At 40.0% G+C, this 23,369-nt stretch overlaps 1 protein-coding gene across 2 annotated transcripts in view; it reads left to right on the top strand.

Annotated features, from left to right (window-relative positions):
* SAMD8 (sterile alpha motif domain containing 8) overlaps nucleotides 1-3,688 on the top strand; it is a gene marked incomplete at both ends in the record, with an annotated part of 57,457 nt that extends 53,769 nt beyond the window's left edge. For both annotated transcript variants that reach the window (XM_084245262.1, XM_084245263.1), the window contains 2 exons: nucleotides 3,074-3,224; nucleotides 3,384-3,688. In XM_084245262.1, the coding sequence (XP_084101388.1) occupies nucleotides 3,074-3,224; nucleotides 3,384-3,688 (456 nt within the window). The remainder of the gene's footprint in view (nucleotides 1-3,073; nucleotides 3,225-3,383) is intronic.
* Between the last annotated feature and the right edge of the window lie 19,681 nt (nucleotides 3,689-23,369).

The following is a 23,369-nucleotide window of genomic DNA, read 5'->3' as shown; positions in this document are numbered from 1 at the left end:
AATAGATTTCCTTTTTAATCTTACATGTGGAAGTCAGGGTTGGGTGGGCTGCTAATAACAAAGTATTCTATATGGTTGTAGTTTAAGAAACAATGGTTTATTCTCTGTCATAAGAGAAGTCTGAAAGTAGGTACTCCAGGTCAAGTGTTGTGAACTTTATGGAATCAAAAAAACCATGATTCTTCTGTCTTTCTGAAGACTGCTTCATGGTCCAAGATGGCTGCTAGAACTTCAGCTATCATGTTTAAGTTGTAGGATAAAAGAGAAAATAGAAAAGACTTCCTCCTAGCTATTCTCTCTTTCCTTTATAAATAATACTACCCAGAATTTTTTTCTTTAAATTTAGGTAACATTGGATTACAACGATTTAGTTATAACTTCACATTGTTTCAAATGTATGTTACCACATCACACCTACCACCAAGGCACTCAGAGTTCACTGGACCCCCTCCAAATCCTGCTTTCCATTTTCTCTCCATTTTCTATAGTTCTAGGGTTCGAAATTGGTTTTGTTCTATCTGACCCTGTGGTTTTATTTCTGTATATTCCATTTACAAGTGAAATTGTCTGGCTTCTGCCTTTCTCCTTCTGACTTATTTCAAGTAGCTCAACCCCCTCCAGTTCCCTCATTCTTGTTGTCACAATTGTCAAGATATCACCTTTTTTTTTTTAATAGCTGAGTATTTCACTGTGTGTTTATACACCACATCTTCTTAATCCACTCATTAGTCCTTGAGCACTTAGGTTGTTTCTCTACTTGATTGTCATAAATAGTGCTGCAATGAGTAAATATTGCTTAAATGAGTGCATATATACCTTCAAATTAGTGTTTTTGCATTTTTAGGGTAGATACCTAGGAGTGCAATTGTTGGATCATATGGCAGATGTATTTTTAATGTTTTCAGAAACCTCCTTACTGTTTTTTTTTTTGTTGTTGTTGTTTTTTTTAAAAGATTTATTTATTTATTTATACAAGCACTGGGTACAGTCAGAAGCACGGGAGGGTGAGAGAATTCACCAGAGCCAGAGCAGGGAGCAGAGCAGGCAGAAGGACCGAGGTACACTGCTGAGGGGAGCAGTGGGCGGCAGGAGAGGTCTGCGCGCCATGTGGGACCCTCCTCTGGTGGCCGGGGAGCAGCCGGGGATCGAACCGGCGCTGCAGAGGCCGCGGGCAGCTTTGCAACCCAGTGCTCTACCGCTGCGCCACCGGGGAGGCCCTCCTTACTGTTTTTCATAGGGACTAGAGCAGTCTACATTCCTAACCAACAGTGAGAAGGGGTTCATTTTTCTCCACATTCTCACAAACTCTTGTTTATTTCTGGTGTTTTGATATGAGCCATTCTAAATTCTAAATGATGAACATTTTCTCACATGCCTGTAGTATATAAATAAACTTTATATAAAAAGTATAAAAAGTCTATCAAGAGTTTTCTATCTAAACCTGCTTACTCGTCCCTTACAGTTTTCTTCATTTGCTCCTGTAGATTTCAGGTGTCATCTGTTGTTTTTTATTTATTTTTTTATTTTTTTGTATTGAGGTAAATTTGGTTTACAACCCTGTATATGATTTTGAGGTATGGGTTCATATCTTTTTAGATGTATGCTACCATAGCACACCTGCCACCAAAGCACTATAATCCTCCACCAGTCTGTTGGATCCTTCTTCCCTTAGTTTCCCAACCCCCAGTTCTCATTTCTTTTTTTTTTTTTATTTTTTTTTTTTATAGAGGCATGCTTTATTTATTTGTTTGCTGGTTTGTTTGTTTGTTTTGTTTATACATGCACTGGGTGCAGTCAGAAGCGCGGGAGGGTGAGAGAATTCACCAGAGCCAGAGCGGGGAGCAGAGCAGGCAGAAGGACCGAAGTACACTGCTGAGGGGAGCAGCGGGCGGCAGGAGAGGTCTGCACGCCATGTGGGACCCTCCTCTGGTGGCCGGGGAGCAGCCGGGGATCGAACCGGCGCCGCAGAGGCCGCGCGCAGTTTCGCAACCCAGCGCTCAACCGCTGCGCCACCGGGGAGGCCCCCCAGTTCTCATTTCTTACTCCAATACAGTTTTACCTCTGTTCACCTGTGTTGTGCTGTTAAAAGCACATAGCATTTTGATTACTATAGCTTTGTAGTATAGTTTGAATCCTGGGAGCATGACACTACATGACACTACAAAAAACACATTGTTTTTTGGTGTTTATTTTTTCAGGATTCCTTTGGCTATTCAGAATTTTTTGTGGTTCCATATAAATTTCAGTAACATGTTCTGTTTCTTTGAAGAATACAATTAAAACCTTGATAGAGATTGCATTGAATCTTTCTGTTTATTGCTTTGGTTAAGATGACCATATTAACAATGCTAATTCTTCCAAACTGTGAGTAGGGAATATCTTTCCATTTCTTTGTGTCTTTTGTTTCTTCTAACAATGGCTTGCAATTTTTACTGTATAGGGCCTTTTTATCTCTTTGTTAAGTTTACCTCTAGGTATTTAATTCTTTTTGCTGCAGTTAATGGGATTGTGTTCTTCCTTTCTTTCTCTTTTAGCTCATGTTTGCATATAGAAACACAACTAATTTTTGTAAATTGGTTTCTTGGAGCCCAGACATCATTTACACTTTCATTTACATTTTATCACAAATGTCTTACTCAGTAGCCACACCTTGCTGCAAGGGAGTTTGGGAAGTACAATAATTTGGTTGAGTTTATAGCCACTTCAGATAAATTTGAGATTCTCTTTACCAATGAAGAAAGGGAGAATGGATATTGAATGGTACCAATTGGTCCCTGTCATAACCTATTTCTTATTGGCAAGAACTGCTGAGGAAATGCTAATGTGATACTGGATTCTACGGAAACTTGTAACAGAGGAGTTTGAGTTATATTGATTTCATATAAATACCAAAATATTTCTGAGTACAGCCAAACATGACCACCCATTTTTGATGTCTGAAATTGATTAGACTGGAAGTCTGATGATTTTACTTAGGTCTTACTTGTAAGTCATTCAACTTTTAAATTTCAATGGGAGTGGGTATTCAGAAGCTCTAAGTATTTGAAGCACTAATTCATAGTTTTCTTTATAGATATATGGCAGTGTATGGGAGAAACTACACCGGGCCTTTGCCATTTGGAGTGGCTTTGGTATGACTCTGACTGGTGTTCACACTTGTGGAGATTACATGTTCAGTGGTCACACGGTTGTCCTAACTATGCTGAATTTCTTTGTCACTGAATGTAAGTATATCTTTACTATTTCTGTGTACATTAGGTAACTAGTTGAGCGACTATAGGGTGTCAAGTTGTATGACATAGGAGGAAACAGACTAAGAAACATGTGACTAAGAAGCATAGAAGGAATGTGGTTTTAAAATGATCTTTCTGTCCTTTTCCCAGATACACCAAGAAGCTGGAATTTCTTGCACACTTTATCCTGGGTTCTCAACCTCTTTGGAATCTTCTTCATTTTGGCTGCCCATGAACATTATTCCATTGATGTGTTTATTGCCTTTTATATCACCACAAGACTCTTTTTGTACTACCATACTCTGGCCAATACCAGAGCATATCAGCAAAGTAGGAGAGCGAGGATTTGGTTTCCTATGTTTTCTTTTTTTGAATGTAATGTTAATGGTACAGTACCTAATGAATATTGTTGGCCATTTTCAAAACCAGCAATAATGAAAAGACTAATTGGATGAAGATCATCTTGGTGTAATGGATTCATGATTAAATGTATAGTAACTGTTGAAAATGAATAACTTTGCTTTCTCCCTCTAGATTGTTCCTGGATGCCTTGCTTTCTGTGTTACATGTTGACAAAGTAAAGTTCCCTGTTATGAGCAAGTCTGTGATTACAGAAAGCCAGGAAGAACAATCAAGAGTCCTTATATATCTGTTTGAACAGAAAGTTTAAGTAGATGTTTTCTGCCCCTTATCTTTAGGCAGACTTAATGTTGTGATTGAAGTTGGCCTGTTATCCTTACGTGTTGAGTATTTGCTTATTGAACTTAAGCAAATTAACTTAAGCAATTTGCTGGTTAAAGGATTTTTTTTCTAGTAGGATTCTGGTCAAGAAATAATTTTTGAAACTCTAGTTGTCTTCAAAAGAAAAGCTCCACCAATTGAGTAGTATTTGTGCTCAGTTGAACTAATCTTTGTGTCTTTTTTAAAAGTACAACTCTTAAAAGAGATCCATTCTGAACCATTTTTAAGAAAAGCATACTGAACATATCAGGGTGTATGGAACAAGAAAAAAATGCAAGGAACTATCCTTAAGGTGATGAAGTACTTGTGATGAAAACACTGGTGTCCTTATTAATACAGATAGAGAGCTGGCATTTTTAACCAAAGATGCAAAAAAAGACTGGAGTTGCTGTTTTGTTCTGAGTGTTCAGTATGACTATCAGTAAATATTCATAAGGGAAAAATGGTTGCATCCACAAAGTAAAATTGGCTTAATGTTAGTTATATAGGTACCTGGAATAATTTTGTGCTATAGTTGTTAGACAGATGACACCCCAGTTTTATGCTTCTTTAATGCTGTTATCTAATGAGCAAAATAGTGGAGTGTTTTACTAGATGTTAAAGTTCTTCTGTCTTTTTAAATAGGAAGGCCTGCATGCAAAGAATGTTTTTTTTTTTTCTCTCTGAAAAGAAATTTATAACAGGTTGCAAGCATAATATAAATTTTGGTTTTTGAAATTTCTCATTCTGACCATTAGAAGTAAGCCATCTCAGACATACTTGGATTAAAAAAAAGTTTCATTGCTTTTTGTTTTTCAATACGGTTGTGTACATACATTCTTTCTATTTAGTCTGAATTTGGCAGTCAGAAGGTGATATAACTTAGTTGCTGTTTATAACACTAACTTTAGTACCTTAAGTAATTTGACCTCTGTGATAACATTAGTCACTTTACTTTTAATGATTTTGTATAGTAGTTATGACAGTAGAATGGTTGTGGAATTGGAATTAGAACCCCAAATGATAACTACTTGGAATAGTAATTGTGTAGTTTTTGCATTCCATTTTAAAGCAAGGAACCTAGCAGAAGTGCCTGGCATATTAAGGTCTAAAATCAGGCCACTCTGGCAGAATCTTGCTCTTTATATGGGTGAAATTTTTTAATTTTGCACTTTGGGTAATTTTCCCACCCCTATATAAACTACAGAGGGATAAAAGGATTGTCATGAAAGGAATATTATACAAACAAGTTTTGACCAGTGCAAAATGATCCCAATTGGGGTTTGCTCTGAACAATGATTTTTATTTCTCATTTTGAGAAATGGCACACTATAATTTTAACTATTACAATTCAAGTTATGCCTTTAAATCTTATACTTAAGAATTTTACATCTTAAACTATTGATTCTGTGACATTCTAGGGACAAAAATGCTAACATTACAACTGAAGAAACTGCAAAATAATGAAGGGTGAAGAATGTTTTTCTCCTCACTTAGACTGATTTGACCCTTGTGGTCTAAAGATGTGTTACTGCCAGTTTTCCTAAATGACAGTAGAGGATCTAATTTACTAGACTGAGACTTTTGGAGGAAGTGTTTGAAAAAAAATCTGTAGCAACATTAATTCAAGAGTGTTAAATACTAAATAATGATAAGTTTTTGAATGTCGATCTTATTTCCTTCATGTGGATTCTATTCTAGAATAAAATAGAAAAAAAAATAGCTTTGCAGAGCTATTGAGATTGCCTAACTGCAGACTGCAATAAGGATTATAAAAAAAACATTGCTTTATCTTTGGAGAAAAAGGTAAGCTAGATTTAAAATTAATTATTTCAACTATTACAAGGCCGTGTTTACATCAATTAATCATCTTCAAGTCTCGCTTTGAAAAGTTTGAGACTTTTTAAATATGAAACCTATATTTTAGTTGTATTGTATTGTCCAGAAATTTTTTTTGTATTGTCCAGAAATTTCCAGATTTTGTCTTTGTGGTTTTTTGTTGTTGTTGTTTTAAAATCTAAACCACAGTCAAGGTAGCAATTAAAATTTACATTTGGGGTGTGAATGTGGCTAGGTAAAGAAGCTACATGCCTTAGATCTACATATTTTTTACCTTGTATTAGGTTCTACAGTTCCAAACTTTAGCAACTTGCATCATTGAATCCTTAATATAGAAATAACCAAGAAAGTTTAGTTTGGAATGCAAACTTCTGGTTTTATTGAAAGCCCTTGATTCAAGGCCATAGAAAATAAACCTTTTCTATGTTTCTGGGGGCAGTGTTGCTTTTTTGTTATGTTTCTTTTTAAAGTTCATGCAAGGCAATGTTACTCAAGGGTAATTGAAGTTTGTAAGGGTTAAGAGATTTTGAAGAAGGTAAGATTTCTGTTAACACCAAAATTTGGGGGAGAAAGGTTTTTGGCTTTGTTACAGAATTCTCGATGTAGGTATCATCTCCATAGTTCTCTGTGGCCAGAATTGCTGGGATAAAAGTACAGTTTCCATATGTTGGGTCTGTTTATTAGTTTTTTTTTTTTTAAGTCAGAAAACAATGAGTTTAGTCTTAGAAATAGTCATTTAGGTAAGTGTGGACTGTTGACAAGCGAAAAGACCCATTGAGCAAGAGACCTGCTGATTAATATAACTCCGACACTGCATGTGGCATTCTTTTGTGTCCTGTACATGCCTGAGTATTGTTCCTTAGAATTCTAAAAATGTTATAATTTGTAAATTGAGAACAGAATTTCCAAATCCTTTTGTTCCTGATATGAAACAATCTGTTTTAGAGACATTTGTTTGGAAAGTGTTGTTCATATATTCGAAATCATTCATAAACCTAATCTGCTTTGACTGTAGTCAGCAAAAGGCAATTTCATATGAACTTTTTTCAGGATTTTATTGCCAAAATACTTGAGAATAACCATATTTTTTTTAAACTCTGTACTAATAAATTTATAGTCTCTTTATATTTAAGTTATCCCTTTTTAAAAGTAATTATAATATTCATTTGTCAGTTCTTTAAGGTGCTCAGGCATTTGAGATACGAAAACTTTTAGAATAGTCCATTTACTTTCTTAAACAGTATTGGTTTCATTTGTATAGTTTCAAAGCCAAGAAAGCATGTCACTTTGCCAATTTTACTTGACAATTAAGACAGTTTTTGCATTTGTAAAACTGTAAAATTTAGCCCAAATTGTCCCTTAAACCTCTGTAGAGGAGAATTGTTAGTAAAATCAAAAGTCAAAAACTTTGGGTGACCAATGAGAAAGGAAAGAGGTTGAGTTTTTTGGTTTTTTTATTTTTCTATCTTTAAGTGGCTTTGAATGACTGAAATTACTATGGAATTAGACTTTCGCTCCCCTCTGACCTATCCCTTGCCCCAGTGATTGGCACCTATCTCAAGTAACTAAAATGTGATATATTACTTTGCATCAAGATTAGTAAAAATATCTGTGAAATCTTTAAGCCATATTTCAGCTACTAAAAAAATTGGTTTTTAGAATATGTTCTACCCTAAATTAACCAAAGGTTTTTTTCTGTTCAGTCTATAGCCTATGTTTAAACATAAGGGAGCTTTGTGCCTCATAGGGAGGGAGAAGGAATACTGTTTTTATTTCATTGTTCTTTCAGGCCTGTTCCAATCTGAACTACTGGTTGTCTGAACATAGCCAAATGATATTTTCAGTCAGTAATGTCATCTTAAAAATGCCTAATTTTAAGTTATTTTATCAAAGAATCTATAGATTGTTAGGACATTTATGTGTTTATGACATGAAATAAAGGAAGTAAGAACTGGTACTTTACTGGGGGAAGCAAAATTACCTTGGATTAAAGTGGGCATGTTTTATTCTATGAATTCTACCTAAAGGTCACCCTTGTCCGCAGAGAAACTAGTATTACTTGAAGATGTGAAAGAAAGTTCCTGTGGTAGCCATACCTTGAAGCACAGTATTGTACATAAGTAAATATCTTAATTCTAAATTAAATCCAGATTTAACTAATATATATTATTTTATATCTTTGTTGTATTAAAATGTTTAAAAACACTAAAAATAAAACATTTGAAAGTTGGATTTCAGTCTCTTCTTCTTCTTCTTCTTCTTCTTCTTTTTGTGGGACCCTCGCCAGCGGCCAGGGAACGAATCGAACTGGTGCTGCAGAGGCTGTGGGCAGCCTCGCAGCCCAGCGCTCAACCACTATGCCACCAGGGGAGGCCTGGATTTCAGTCTCTTATTTAATGTCTGCATTTTTAATGTAGCTGGTTTGTTTTTCACATAGTGAATTTTTGTTTTTACAAATGATTGCACCCTATAACTTTAAAACCCAATATAGTATCTAGTCGCTGGCATTTACTGATTTTGTTTTCCTTTAGGCTGAACATTTGCTCTTTCCCCTCCCTTTAAACTAGAAAGCTAAATGACCTTTCTGAGGGCATTTGAATAATTGTAATTTAAGTTTGAGAAGGAGGGAAAGGAAGCAAATAGCTTCTTATTCATGGACATAACATTTTTGTTAGTTTGATTTTGATTTACTACAACTGTAGATCATAAAGGAAGATTATATCATCCTGTCAGGTAGATTTGGAGAAGGGAGAGAGCAGTTGCTGGGGTAAGCCCGGTAGCCCAGAACCATGGAGTAGTTAGAACACTGAGCATTGTCACATGTACAGGGCCACAGGTACTTAATCCATGATTGGGCTTATCTTTATGATCATTAATTAGAGGAACTCTGGTGCTGGCCCCAGCTGCTTGTGCACAGTAGGACAGAAAAGTCCAGAACAGACCTGGAAGCTATTTAGTGGATAGGAAATGCTTTATTTGGGAACCTGGATATGAGGGTTTTTTTTTTTTTTTTTTTAGATTTATTTATTTATGCATACAAGAACTGGGGTATAGGCCAGAGGTGTGGGGGGTGAGAGGATTACCCAGAGACAGAGTGGCAGGCAGATTGACTGAAGTACACTGCTGAGGGGAGCAGCAGGCGAGTCAGGAGAGGTCTGCTGTGCATGTGGGTTGCTCCCTGGCCGAGTATCGAACTCATGCTGCAGTGGCTGCAGATAGCTTCATAGGTTGCGTCTTAACCCCTTGTGCCACCAGAGAGGCCCCAGATATGAGTTTAATCTACTGATAAAATTGGATCTTCTTCCAGCACCACATTCTTTTGTGTAAGATGAGGGGTGGGGATGCCTACTTCATTGTTGTATTAAATGCCTACTTCATTGTTGTATTAAAGACCAGATTATGATAGTACTGTAGCCTAGCTGGCTCAGTACCTGTTTCATAATGTTGAAATTTTAACTGAATTTAAAGTCAATGAAACAGGGCCTGTGCCCCCAAGAATTATCTGTATCTATCTATTTCCGGGAAGAAGACATAAAAACACTAACAACATTTCATGGTGAAATAGACCATTAGTTTTAAAATTGCCTGGCTGAATGTTTTAAAGGTATGTGAAGGGATTGGGGTTTGCCATTTTCATCTGGTGCTTGTATTTTACATATTTGGGTTTCATTTTTCCATTGACAAAGGCATTTGAGGATAGAGGAAGAAAATGTTTAGGAAACCACGGAACTAACAGTCAATTTTACTGTCTTCATTTAATGGTAGTTTATGAGAGGGTGGGCTTACTGGGCACAGAGGGATCCAAGAAAAGTCCACTAACCTGTGAAACTTGAACAAAGCTCTCCCTGAAGAAAAAGTAATAAGGACATGATGACAGGTTTAAATGACTCTATTTATCATGCAGGGAAAAAAAATTGGATTTATGCATATATTAGTGAACTATTGATAGAGTGTGTTGACATGGTATGCTTGTTTATAAGTGGAAGCACTGGGAATGCCTTTTGCAAGTGTCTAAATTGTGGGACCAGGTATAAGTAGTTCTATAAAACAGGTAAAATGCAGAATTGGTAAAATGCAAAAGCATAAGTCAAAGAGGATGGTGGAAAGTACATAAAAGATTAAACTGGAAATAAAGGGAAGACTAGAGGCCCCAAGATAGTACATGAAGGAACCAGGAGGTCTTTGCCCTCAGCAAAGGAAGGTAAAGACACCAAGCAAGTAAGCCGCTAACTACTGCAGGTTGACTTAATACATATCTAGGTATGTTATATTCTGTATTTAGAGTCATCTCTCTGGCTATGCACCTAAGCTGTTTGTTGGATTGTTAGACTGAGGCATGAAGTGGAGTGTGAGCTGGCTCTGGTGAATCCTCTCACACATACACCCCCTCACCTCTGGCCTGCACCCCAGCTCTTTTATGCATAAATAAAATCTTTAAAACAAAAAGATTGATTTTAGAGGCTTTGCTGAAGTACATTTTGGCAGTAGTGTTCAATTTAAAGGACTGCAACACAGTTGAACTCTCACATGCAGAAATTTCATAAGCTCAATTACCCAGTCAAGAGTCTGAATTTTCTTTACTATTGCTTCAAACAGTGGTGCATGTGATTCTTAGTATCTTTTAAAGAAGTTAACTAGGTTTTAGTAAATAGCTTATGAATGTGCTAAAAACTATATACTGAAAACTTTAACTTCTACCATTGTGCCCCAGGTGTTTAGTTCTTCCAAGTAGCAATTTTTTTAACAAGTGTGGTTTTTTTTTCCAAAGATTTATTTATTTATATAAGAATTGGAGTGCAGGCCAGATGTCTGGGCGAGTGTGAGGATTTACCAGAGACAGAGCAGGGAACAGAATAGGCAGACTGACTGAAATACATTACTGAGGGGAGTGGCAGGCGAGACAGGAGAGGTCTGCTGTACCATGTGTGTTGCTCCACAGCCAGTGGGGATTGAACTGGCACTGCAGAGGCTGTGGACAGCTTCACAGTGCTGCGTGCAACTGCCTGCGCCACCAGGGAGGCCCCACAAGTGTGTTTTTCTAGAGATACTCTATGTATATACAAATACATTTTTTTTTGTTTTACATTATTTTACACAATATACAGTGTATACTTATGTATAGAACACACTTTTTGTTGAATAAATTGGGTGTATTGTCTGTTGCAGTGAGGAGGATGCACACCATGGAGCACATCTCAGAGGGTGGGGGAAAGGACATCTTAGAGAGTTTTGATTTATGTTAGGTAATTTAGGGGGAGTTTTAAGGAAGTGAGAATTTGCTCTGAATTGGGTGTTTCAGGTTGTGGGGCAATTCTATTACATATCTTAATTTATAATAGGGCAGGAAAAATAAATAAAGCAATCACTCGTATTAGCCATGATAGAGGGATACTGGTTTTGTGTTTCTGTAATGTTCGTTTGTGTTTTTGTCTGTTCAGACATGACTACTGAGTAGTCTTGTTTTTGTAGTGATCTCAACAGATCATGCTTCACAGATCTCCTCTGGTGTTGATATTCTGTGAGAACATCATTTTTTATGTTTACAGGAAACAAGGCTTAGCTGTGCATACCAGGCCAGCTTGAGCAACACCAGTTTCTAGCTTGATGGTTTGAGAGCTTTTGCTTTTTCTTTTTTAAAGATTTATTTATTTATGCATACAAGGGCTGGGGTACAGGCCAGAGATGCAGGGGGTGAGAGGATTCGCCAGAGACAGAGTATAGAACAGAATAGGCAGACTGAAATACACTGCTGAGGGGAGCAGCAGGCAAGTCAGGAGAGGTCTACAGCGCCATGTAGGTTGCTCCCTGGCCGGCAGGTATAGAACTTGTGCGGCAGAGGCTGCCGATTACTTCATAGTGTGGTGCTTAACCACTTGCACCACCAGGGAGGCCTACTGCTGCTTTTTCATATATTGCATTAGTTCTTTCCACTTATATACATAAAGAATGGGCTTTATTTCATTCCTGTTTCTTTCTTTGATTTTTTACTTTGTAAAATCTTTTCCTTTGTTTCATTCTGGATGATGCAGTATGCTGTCCCATTGTATAAGGTGAAGTTGTTGGATCAAAGGTTTTGTGCATTTTTTTTACCCCATCCCCTGTCCCACTTTGTGCATTTTAAATTTTGTTATTGTCAGGTTGACCTCACTAGCTGTACCAATTTGTTTTACCACTAGCAATGTATGAATTTGCCTGTTCACACCAAAATAACGTATTACTAAACTTTACTATTTTTGCCAATTTGCAAATGTTATCTTATTCCCTTTCTATGTAAATAAGCTGCATTAATGTTTTTTTAAAGATTATGTGTCTAAGAATGGGGGTGTAGGGCCTCCCTGCTGGTGCAGCGATTGAGTGCTGGGCTGCAAAGCTGCCCACAACCTCTGCAGCGCCAGTTTGATCTCCAGCCGCCAGCGAGGGTCCCACATGGTGCGCAGACCTCTCCTGCCGCCCACTGCTCCCCTCAGCAGTGTATTTCGTCAGTCTGCCTGTTCTGTTCCCCGCTCTGGCTCTGGTGAATTCTCTCACCCTCCCACACTTCCGACTGTACCCAGTGCTTGTATAAATAAATCTTAAATATATATATATTTAAAAAAAAAAAGGTTTAAAAAAAAAGAATGGGGGTGTAAGCCAGAGGTGCAGGGGATGAGAGGATTCACCAGAGACACAGTGGGGAGCAGAACAGACAGACTGACTGAAATACATTGCTGAGGGGAGCAGCGGGTGAGACAGAGGTCTGCTGTGCCATGTGGGTCAGCTCCCTGGCTGGGGATCGAACTTATGCTGTAGTGGCTGCTGATAGCTCCATAGTGCTGAGACTTAATTCCTTGCACCACCAGGGAGACCGAAGAATTTTTTATAGCTGTGTCGTGCTTGAGGTATGGAAGATGGGAAAAAATATTTATTGAACATTTGTTGAGCACCTATTCTATGCCAGGCACTATTTAAGCACGGGTACTTTTGCAGTAAGCCAAACAGTTGCTTCCGTCAGGAATCTTTAGGCAATAAACAAATATATGAAAAAGAAAAGCATATGCCTGACAGCTGTCAGTTAGCAACTGGCCTAGTTATTGTGGATTTCCCCTACTGAACACTTAACTAATGTTCATTTTATAGAATATCACCATCAGGTAAGGACTCTGTGTGACCGTGATGGATCCATAACCATCTTCATTTGTAATAAGGCCTGCACAGACACTACACAACATGAAAATAACCATATACCCTGTTCTGATTAATACAAATAATTATTTCTTTGCCTCCTTCATAAAAGCTAAGATAGTGAATTGCCCCAGCTTTGTGAAAACTTCAAATCCAGACAAGTATTCTATTTCCTTGTTTTCTTGAACTCTTTGAAAGCTCACCCAACACAATCCCAAGTCCTGTATTAGCTCCTTCTAACTATCTCTGAGATTCCCCACTCTTCTCCATTGAGTTTAGTCACTTACTGCAACGAGTTTAATATAAAAAATAAGTTATTGTATATTCTTGGTGATCTTTAGCTGGTGGTAATTAGCACTTTAGGTAGCCAAAAGTGCTCTGACAAATACAAAGTAGAACACAGGTAAAAGGATAGTGTGTGACAGGGAGCACTGGCTGCCTGACAGCACTAATAGGCCTTCTGCGGAGGCAGCATTTGAGCAAAGACCTGAATGGAGTGAGGGAAGAAACCCGCATGGCTATCTCTAGTGGTTGAGGAAATAGCAAATGTATTGGCCTCTGCAATAGGCTTGGCATGTTCTGCAAGCAAGAGGCCAGTTTGTCTTAAGGGTGAGCAAAGGGAAGGGTGATTAGAAATTGAAATTAAAGGGCTTTAATCATGCAGGCCTCAAAGGTCCTGGTAAAAATTAGATTTTGTTTGAAGTGTCAAGGGAAGCCATTGAGGGATTTTGGTTTTGTGTAGGAGAATGGAATCTTCATTCCACATCCTCACTGGAGCCAGAATGACACTACCTTTAGGCTAAAGTAGGGAAGGCCAGCTTCATTTCATATGGGGCAACTTTATAGCCTTGGGTAATGTTTCATCCCTGAAAGTTTCATCAAGCTCCTCTGGGTCCTTTATAAGGATCCAGGGGAAATGAAGGAAAAACGGCTCCTGAATATCATGACAGAATGGAGTCAGCAGTGGAAGAGGCAGTGGATATAATAAGATTTTTCCTAAATTTTTCTTCACTTGAAGGAGAAATCCACTGACTGGTAAACAAGATTTATGAAAGCCTTGTTTTTGGTTCAGAGGCCAGCATCTGCAAGTGGACACCAGCAGAGGGTGCTACAAACCTCTTGCAGCTTCAGTGCTTTTGTCGCTAGGCACAGAATTAGCTATGGAAGTTGCTGCTCTGAAAAAAATGTATAATCAGAATCACCTGACTTTTAGAACACAATGCTAGATTCTGTCTCCTCAGTGTGTTACAGTCAAAGGGAGGAATTTTCATTTGTCAGGTTCCCAGGTGATGTTCATGCTCCCAATCAGGTTGGTTCACATCTAGAGGTGACCAGCTTTTACATCTTAGACACCCTCCCAAGGGCATTTCAGAAGGGTGGAGTGTGAATGCATGTGTGCACAAAGCTCCGTAGTTCTCCTCCTCCATATGCTAGTGAAAGTATCCTGTAAATTGTAAAACTGTAGAATTTATGCAAACATCTCAGTTTTTTCAGGTTGTTTACTTCATTCTGTCTTTTAATTTTGATTTTCAATAGTATATTACCAATATACAGAAATACAATTAATTTTGGATGTTGACCTTATCCTGTGACTTTGTCAAAGTCATGATTCCTTAGGATTTTTTACATAGTTGTAGATAGTATCATCAGTGGATGGGCACAGTTTTGTCCTTCTCTCATTCCATCTTCAATTCTTGTTTTACTGGTGGTCAGAACCAGATCAGCTGACCCCATTCTGTCATGACATTTAGGAGCAAATAACAGACCAATGCACAAAGCAGTTGATGGTATTCTGAATCCTAAGTCACACAGGACTCTCAGGGGGAAAACATTTGTGATGATAACACACTGGCCCTGAAATGAGAGAACCCTAGCTTTGATGAAAGTTTATTCTCATGGGCCAGATCTAGAGATAGAACCCTTACCAGATCCTACACTGGAGAGGTTTGGCTCCAGCCAAGAGAGAAGAATCTGGTCTTTAGCACAATTCTGCCACCCTGAGCTAGGAGTTCATGAGTGGTTCAAGTATTTAAGTTGTAGCATCCGAGAGGACTCTTGGATTCAGTGTTGGCATAGGCCAGGGTTTAGCAGAGGTTTAGCAGGGTTTAGCAGAGGCTCTCAGAACATTAGATAGGTCATGAGTATCAGTAGCTGCATGCTCATAGATGGCTGCAAGGGGAGGGCAACAGGTTAGGCTGTAGTTTAGGCAGCAGGGGACATGAGATGTGTCCTTTCCTGGACAATAATTGGGATAAATGGCATCTGGGGGCAGTATAATATGTTTGTGTTTCTCCCTGCACCCTTCCTGATGTCTTCATACATAGGCACTAGGTGCATGACCTCCCTTAGCCTTCTCTTTACCAAACCTTTTTTCTGGGGACTGTTCACTAAGCTGCTACTATTTTCACAACTTCATCTTCTACTTCTAAACTTAAAGGTAACCCTATTTCTTTGCAAGGAACATATCAGCATGTTGCCAAGGAATAAAGAAAGTCTTAAATATGCCACATTTTCATTTCCCTAGCCATAGGGTAGCACATTTTGGCATAGATTCAAAATTCAAAATTTGACCTCCAACTCTGGGCTCCACCTATATCACCCTTTGTAATTCTTCCTGTTAGGAAATTCATTTAAAATAGCAACAGTGGGCCTCCATGGTGGTGCAAAGGGTTAAGATGCAATCTATGAAGCTATCTGCAGCCACGTCAGCGTAAATTCAATCCCCGGCCAGGGAGATACCCACATGGTGCAGCAGATCTCTCCTGACTCGCCCGCTGCTCCCTTCAGCAGATATTTGAGTCAGTCTGCCTGTTCTGCTCCCCACTCTGTCTCTGGTGAATCCTCTCATCCCTCGCACCTCTGGCCTGTATCCCAGTTCTTGTATACATAGATGAATGGATCTTTAAAAAAATAAAATAGCAATGACTGGTAACCTCAACCATCACAGTGTAATAGTGCTTGACTTACAGGGGAGACCTGAGTTCTTTCTCCTAGTTGTGATGTAGCAGTACTGTGTGAGTTAGGCGGTTCACCAGGCCACTTTGTCTCATTTCCCTCATTTGATATAACAGGTGATAATACTTGGAAGGCGCTGTAATATAGTGGCTAAGGATAGTGACACTGGAAGCCAAGTGCCTGGATTCAGATCTTGATTCCTTCACTTACTAGCTGTATAACCTTGGGAAGTTATTTAACCTCTCTGTCTCTCAGTTTTAAGGTGTGATAGTACCCTCACAGCATTATTATGAGGACTGAGTTAATAAATGGCAAAGGATTTTAAAGCATCTGGTAAGTAACAATTGTTAAATATTGTCATTGTACTCACTTCAGCAGCACATGTACTAAACTTGGAAAGAGCATCACCGTCACTGAATGATGAACTCAAGGATCCAACGGTTCATACTGTAACAGTACTTTGAAACTAAAAAGTGATATCTATCCTATAAGGTTGAGGGGGGTACTGTTTTAAATGTCAAGGCCCCAGTAAGCCCCAGCCAGTTCCTCTGTTCACTAGCAGGTGAACAGGTCCCCGGTTATTTATACAAAGCCTTAGATGCTAGTGAACTAAACTGAAGATGTCACACCACAGGGGATGACTTAATTATCTTCTTGGAAGGAAGCCTCAGTAAGCATCAAGGGCTAGGACAATGCCCTGGCATGGGACCTGAGAGGGAATTACAAGAAGCCCACTCTTGTGCCAACCATCTGGGGGATTAGAGAGTAGCCGCTCTGGGCCTTGTGTTCCTTGTCATTAGAAAAATTAGAGGGACACCCTGGTGGCGCAAGGGGTTAAATCTCAGCACTATGAAGCTATCACTGCTGCATGAGTTTGTTCCCCCACCAGGGAGCTACCCACATGGTGCAGCAGACCTCTCCTGACTTGCCCACTGCTCCCCTCAGCAGTGTACTTCAGTCAGTCTGCCTGTTCTGATCCCCACTCTGTCTCTGGTGAATACTCCCACACCCTCGCACCACTGGTGTATACCCCAGCTTACTGTATGCATAAATAAATAATCTTTAAAAGAAAAAGAATAAGAGTCCCTGTTCTGTTCAATTCCCAAGGTTCTTGAAAGAAGACAGTTAATACCCCAGTTATAGAAAGGTATTGGAGTATAAGATGATACTATTATTTTGTGAGTTACAATACCTGAACCAAACATCCCGACAAAGTGACTTCTTTTGGAGAGTCAGGATATATAAGTAAGCAGTGTGTCCTCTTAGAGGCCTCCCTTGCTGTCCTTTACATTTGTCCTTTTCTTTTAGATTCTCTAAATTATACTGAAGTCCTTGGTTGAGACTGCAAAAGTGTTAATAGCCACCTTCCCCTCACTTTTTCTAATGTTTTGTCTCTGCAGCCGGTGGCATGGGGGAGGCTTTCTGTGCTTTTCAGCCTTTCTGCTCTTACCCCATACCATATAAGTGTTTTTGCCCTAAGTACCACGTCCTCTGGTAGACTGCATATCCACTTGCAATGTAACTTCACGCTCCCTCAGAGGAGCTCTTTCCTCACCCCTTGTCTTTGTGGCTTGCTTTGACTAATTAAATTTGGTGGAAGTGCTATTATGTGACTCATGAGGCTAGGCCTAAAGAGCCCTTGCAACTTCTACTTTCACCCTCTTGTAGTGCTGGCTGTGAACCTGCCAGCCCATGATGGAACCAGAGATGACAGATGTAAAGAGAAAGGGACCCAGCTGACCTCCAGCTGATGCAGCTGTGTGAATAGGCCTAAGGGAGACCTGGAGAACTGTCCGGTCAATATACAGAATTGCAACTTCAGTTTTAATCCACTTTATTTTGGTATGGTTTATTAGGTGGCAACAGGTAACTGAGACACCTAACATTTCTAAAGCCCCTTACAATTGGTCTATATCTTGAAAGGTCCGGTTCTACTCATTAAGAAGTCAGAGTGTGTTTTTCAAGTCATATTGGTCAGTATCCATCTTCTGAAATTTGCTTTCAGAAGGCTAGTCTTGCTCTGAGGCTGTTGTATTTTTATTTTAAGATTTATTTATTTCTGCATACAAGAACTGGGGTATAGGCCAGAATTGCAGGGGTTGAGAGGATTCACCAGAGACAGAATGGGGAACAGAACAGGCAGATCTACTGAAATACATTGCTGATGGGAGCAGCGGGCAAGACAGGAGAGGTCTGTTGTCCCATGTGGCTTAGCTCTCTGGCTGGGGATCAAACTCATGACGGATTGAATTCATGCCACAGTGGATGGCAATAGCTTGATAGCACTGAGTCTTTAACCCTTGCACCACCAGGAGTCCCTGAGGCTGTTGTATTTTGAATGCAACGTCCTTGTTAAGTTTATTGGTGCTTACTTGGCTTTGTCTGGAATTAAATGCACTATATCATACACTTTTAATAGACCTCTCTATGATAAAGATGGAGTAAAAAGGACCAGATAAACTCTTCCACTCATCGATGCCCCCTAGCTTGCCATCATTATACTAAATATGATACTCCAGCTGTGCTGTGACCCAGTACTGAGGACAGCCAGCTCTCCTTGATCTGGGCTGTATCAGTTCATGCTTGCCATACCATGAAGGAGGTAAAACCTGAGCAGGCACTTTCTGTAGTCCGTTGTGATCTGGGCTCAGCTGACTTCTCCAACCTGGCCTTGCTAAATAATCTCTCTTCTGCTAACTTGTTTCTCTAACATCCTATCTATTGCAATTTCCATTCTAGCCATATTATTTGCAGTTTGCTGAGCTGCCATGCCATGCTGTGTCACACCTGCTTATTTTTCCTTATGTGCTTCCCTTCCCCTCATCTTCTACACAAATACATCCTTTATTTTTAAGAATCCATGTAATTCTGAGACCTCCCGATAGTCCAAGAGTGAATAGATTCCCTTTGTAACACCACTGTCCTCTGTTCATACCCTTTATAATAATTGTTTGTGTATATAGTAGTTTACAGTGCTTGTTCATGTTTGTTCTTTCTAGACCATGAGATTGTTAATTTTTTAATTCGTTCCCAATACAGTGTCTGACACATACCAGTTGCTTAATAAACATTTATAAAGAGAGAGAAGGAGGAATGTTGCGTGTCACAAAATCTGAACGAATAGAAGGACCCTGGCCGGAAGTACAGCCCATGCAAAGGCTGAGTGTGCCTTCTGAGGGCTGAGTACCGTAAATTTATTTCCTGCTAACACGGCTATTAAGGCATTAACTGGGACTTCACTAATTTAGGATGTCAAATTGGATAGTTTATTTTATGCCATTTATAAACATAAGGTTTGTTCAACTAAAATATTGTGGTATAGTATAGATAAGACCAAGCATTTCAAGTAACTTAAACATCTGACAACTAACCCTTTCATATTAACAATTGATAGCCTCAATTACAAAAATATTCTCATTTGTTCATTAAAACCTATTTCCCTTAAGACCTACAGTCAGGAGCAGCTTATTAGGATAGTTCCACTAGATTCCTGAAGATAATAAATCTGATTTTCTCTTGATACATTTTCAGTAAAACCAACTCTTGTCAGCTGGACATAGTTAATCTAAATTAAGAATACTTGAAGTCCTTGGCATTGCAAAGAACAGTGAGTCATTCAAATGGTGTTTTGTAGCTTGTCTCATAAAATTACTGGAAACTCACAGAAAAGTGATGTTATTATGGAGGAAGTGAAAGAGGTGTCCTTTGAACACTTTGGCTTTTAGAATTGAACCTCATTAATTTGGTGGTTTTTCTACTTCTAGGGGAGCTGTGGTGGCAGCCCTGATTCTTAACAGGTACCTCTCCCAACTTTCTCCACCTCAAAAAAAAAAAAAAAAAGTCCACAATTCATGCCCATGGAGTTGTCCTGTAGCATAAGGTTTTAAATGAAGGGAAACGCAGAATGGTCATGAAAGCTCATTATGTTAGAACAGGAGGGTGTTGCCTGGGGAAGGAGACCTTTGCTACTCATGAACATACTTGCCAATTGGGAGAGCAGAGTGGCCATTAGTGCAGGGCAGAGTTGGGCATTTCTTCCAACTATGACTTTTCTACTCTGAGAAAATTTCCTGGAGTTGGCTTTTGTCTCATTACGATGTGTGGTGGCAAGATGAACATGGATTACTCAGAGTCCACGTCCAGAACAATGAGAGACCTAGAGGGACTACGCCAAGAAAGGGTAGTTCACCTCCAAGGAGAGTCTCGTTTTTATTTAGAGTCATACAGAGGGCCTCCTCTGGTGGCACAAGCAGTTGAGCACAGTGCTGTGAAGCTGTCCACAGCTTCTGCAGCGCATGTTCAAGCCTGGCCAGCCAGGGAGATACCCACATGGCATGGCAGACCTCTCCTGTCTCACCCGCTGCTCCCCTCAGCAGTGTATTTCAGTGGATCTGCCTGTTCTGCTCCCCACTTTGTCTCTGGTAAATCCTCTTACCCTCCCATGCATCTGGCCTGTACCCGGGTTCTTGTATGCATGAATAAATAAAAAATAAATCTTAAAAAAAGAGTTAATAATCTAATAGTAGAAAGCAGAGAAAACACAGATGACTATAATGATCATAATCATTCTGTTTGTTGAGCATCTGCTGTATGAATGGAATGTTTTATTTAATCCTTGCAGATTTTGCAAGATAATGACATTAATCCCCCATTTTACAGCTTGTTGAGGAACATTGTTAAGGTTTACTACTAGTAAGTGATTTGAATCTGTCTTCCAGAGTCTTTGAACTTCCCTAGTGTCCTAGGAGGCCTCTCAGTGAAGATCATAAAAGACAGAGGCCATAAAACTGACATGAGACTCCAAGGAGAAGCTGGATCTGGAAAAACTTTAGGAATCTTTTGAGGTGGGTATGCTAGTTCACATCCTCTGAGTAGTAGTACATGCCAAGATGGAATTTGATGTGCAAGAAATTATTGATGTATAGGTGTGTGATGGACAAAGAAGAAAAACGCAGGATAAAAGGTTTCAATACAGGAAGGAAGGAAAGAAGATTGAATAGGAAGCATTTCAGATGGCACTACAGTTCTTTGAAAGTTTCAGCCAGGCCAAAGAGGCATCCTCATTCTTGCCTGTTAGAAGAGTCCCATGTTTTCAGTCCTACTGCATGACTATCCTTCCATGCTCAGCCATCAGCAGGGAGCATCCTGTGTGACTTCACTGGCTTTAGCAGGCAGACTTCACTAAGGTATGATGTGCTTATCACAGCAGCAGATCTGAACAGTGCATTTTTGGTGGCTGCCTGGATAGGCTTAAAAGAATTGGCTAAATTTCAGGGATAACTATACTGAGAATGACATTTGAGAAGGCACACTTCCAACACTAGTCTTTTAATTCCTCCTTGATAAAGCTGGAACATGTGGGGGGCCTCCCTGGTGGTGCAAGGGGTTAACTCTCAGCACTATCATCGAGATGGCCTGAGTTGATTCCTAGTCAGGGAGCTAACCCACATATTGCACAGCAGACCTCTCCTGTTTCGCCCACTGCTTCCCTTAGCAGTATGTTTCAGTAAATCCACTTATTTTGCTCCCCACTCTGTCTCTGGTGAATCCTGTCTCTCTCTCTCTCTCACACACACACGCCCCCCCTTCCTCCCTCCAATCCCGGTACCTCTGGCCTATACCCCAGTTCTTTTATGCAAAAATAAAATAAAAGCTGGAACATATGACACACTTCTTTCAGAGATTCATCATGCACAAAAATTCAAGACTGAGAAATTGCACTTTAAGACATTAAAGTGCATTAAACTTTGGTTTAATCCAACCGTTCCCACACCTATTTGATCATAGGGCTTTTTCTATATATGTGTAGGGTAAGTGAACTAATCAGGCTTTTTGCTCCACTAGCCTCTGCGGCTATCACTTGCTGCCTTGATTGTTTTAATGCAGAAGGCGCTTGGGAGAGTGGGCGTGGGGCACAAGTGCCTGACTGTGGACACCTGGCGCATGGGTGTGCGTGCATGTGTAAGTGTGTGCACCTGAGCCTAGAGGTCAGGGCGAGAGGCAGCACCACTCAGAGACAGAGGATAGCTACGGGAGAATGGTTACGAGAGGATGAGTGACTACAGGAAAGGCAGTACCTTGACAGAACACCAGAAAGAGCCTAGAAAGAAAGTGAAAACATTCACTGGGGGTTGGGGACATGGGGCTTGGTTGCTGCCCACCTCACTGGCCCCAGACCTCCCTGCCCACCCTGCACCTAGTTGCCCCAATACAATATGTAAATTCAATTAATGCCCTATATAATTAGTGTTCAACAAAGCACTGTATTGACTTAGAAAGTCAGGTTTAGGCCATAATGTGGAGGGCTTTAGCCTGTAGTTAACTTGGTACTGGGTTGTTTTATGGAGGGGAGTCGTGCACTCAGCTGTATATTCTGGCAGTGGTGTGTAGTCCCCACACCACTCTTAGAGCAAGAGGGTGGCTCTAAAAGTTAGTCATGGGTGGGTCTGTATAACCATAACCAGCCCTGAGGATGCCTCTAGTCTCCAGACATAACATGTGAATCATTTAAATTCAATTGCTCTACTTCCAACCAGAAGGGTAGGAGAATTCAAATTAGTGGGAGGGAAGGTGGGTCATCCAATATCAAATTGACTCACCTCCTATGGTCAAATAGTCCATTGTCCCTCTGGTTTCCTCCTCAGCTTCCCTTTGTACTGAGCGTCCAGGTGGCTGCCAGCCAAGCTGCCCTCATGACTTTCTCTGGCCTTGGAACGCTCTCTCACCCTCCTTCCACTGCTTCCCACAACAGGCCCAGAGACTGAGGGCAGCACCACCATGGATACAAGTAGCTATGGGATATGTGCCATGAGATGTCTAGCAGTGACCCAGTGACAGATCTAGAGACGCCAGCTTCCTTCTTCCTTCTTTTACCCTCATTGTGGAGGCTCATGCCCTCACAAGTTTAGTGGAGAAATTTTGAAGGCAAAAACTTTGAAGTCCAAAATAGTGGACTCATTTAAATGTTCACAAATATGGGGCCTCCCTGGTGGCGCAGGCAGTTGAGAGCAGCACTGTGAAGCTTTCCGCAACATCTGCAGTGTGGGTTTGATCCTGGTGGGCCGGGGAGATACCCACATGGTGCAGCAGACCTCTCATGTCTCGCCCACTGCTCCCCTCAGCAGTGTATTTCAGTCCATCTGCCTGTTCTATTCCCCCCTCTGTCTCTGGTGAATCCTCTCACCCTTCCACACATCTGGCCTGTGCCCCAGTTCTTGTATAAATAAAATTTTAAAAATCTTAAAAAAAATAAATGTTCACAAATATGATTAGTCACTCTCACTGGATAAGGCTGTGACACTGGGGAGGAAATATGAAAGGTGGTTAAGCATGTGAACTAGACTCAGAGCTGGGCTTAAATTTTCTCACTACCACTTACACTGGGCCAGTTACCTAAACTTGGTAGGCTCATGTTTTTCATCTATAGTTCCTTGAACTTTCCTACTATATTAGAAGGGCACA

This window comes from Talpa europaea, assembly GCF_964194135.1.
Source record: "Talpa europaea genome assembly, chromosome: 10".
Lineage (NCBI taxonomy): Eukaryota > Metazoa > Chordata > Mammalia > Eulipotyphla > Talpidae > Talpa > Talpa europaea.
This window is presented reverse-complemented; position numbering and strand designations above follow the sequence as displayed.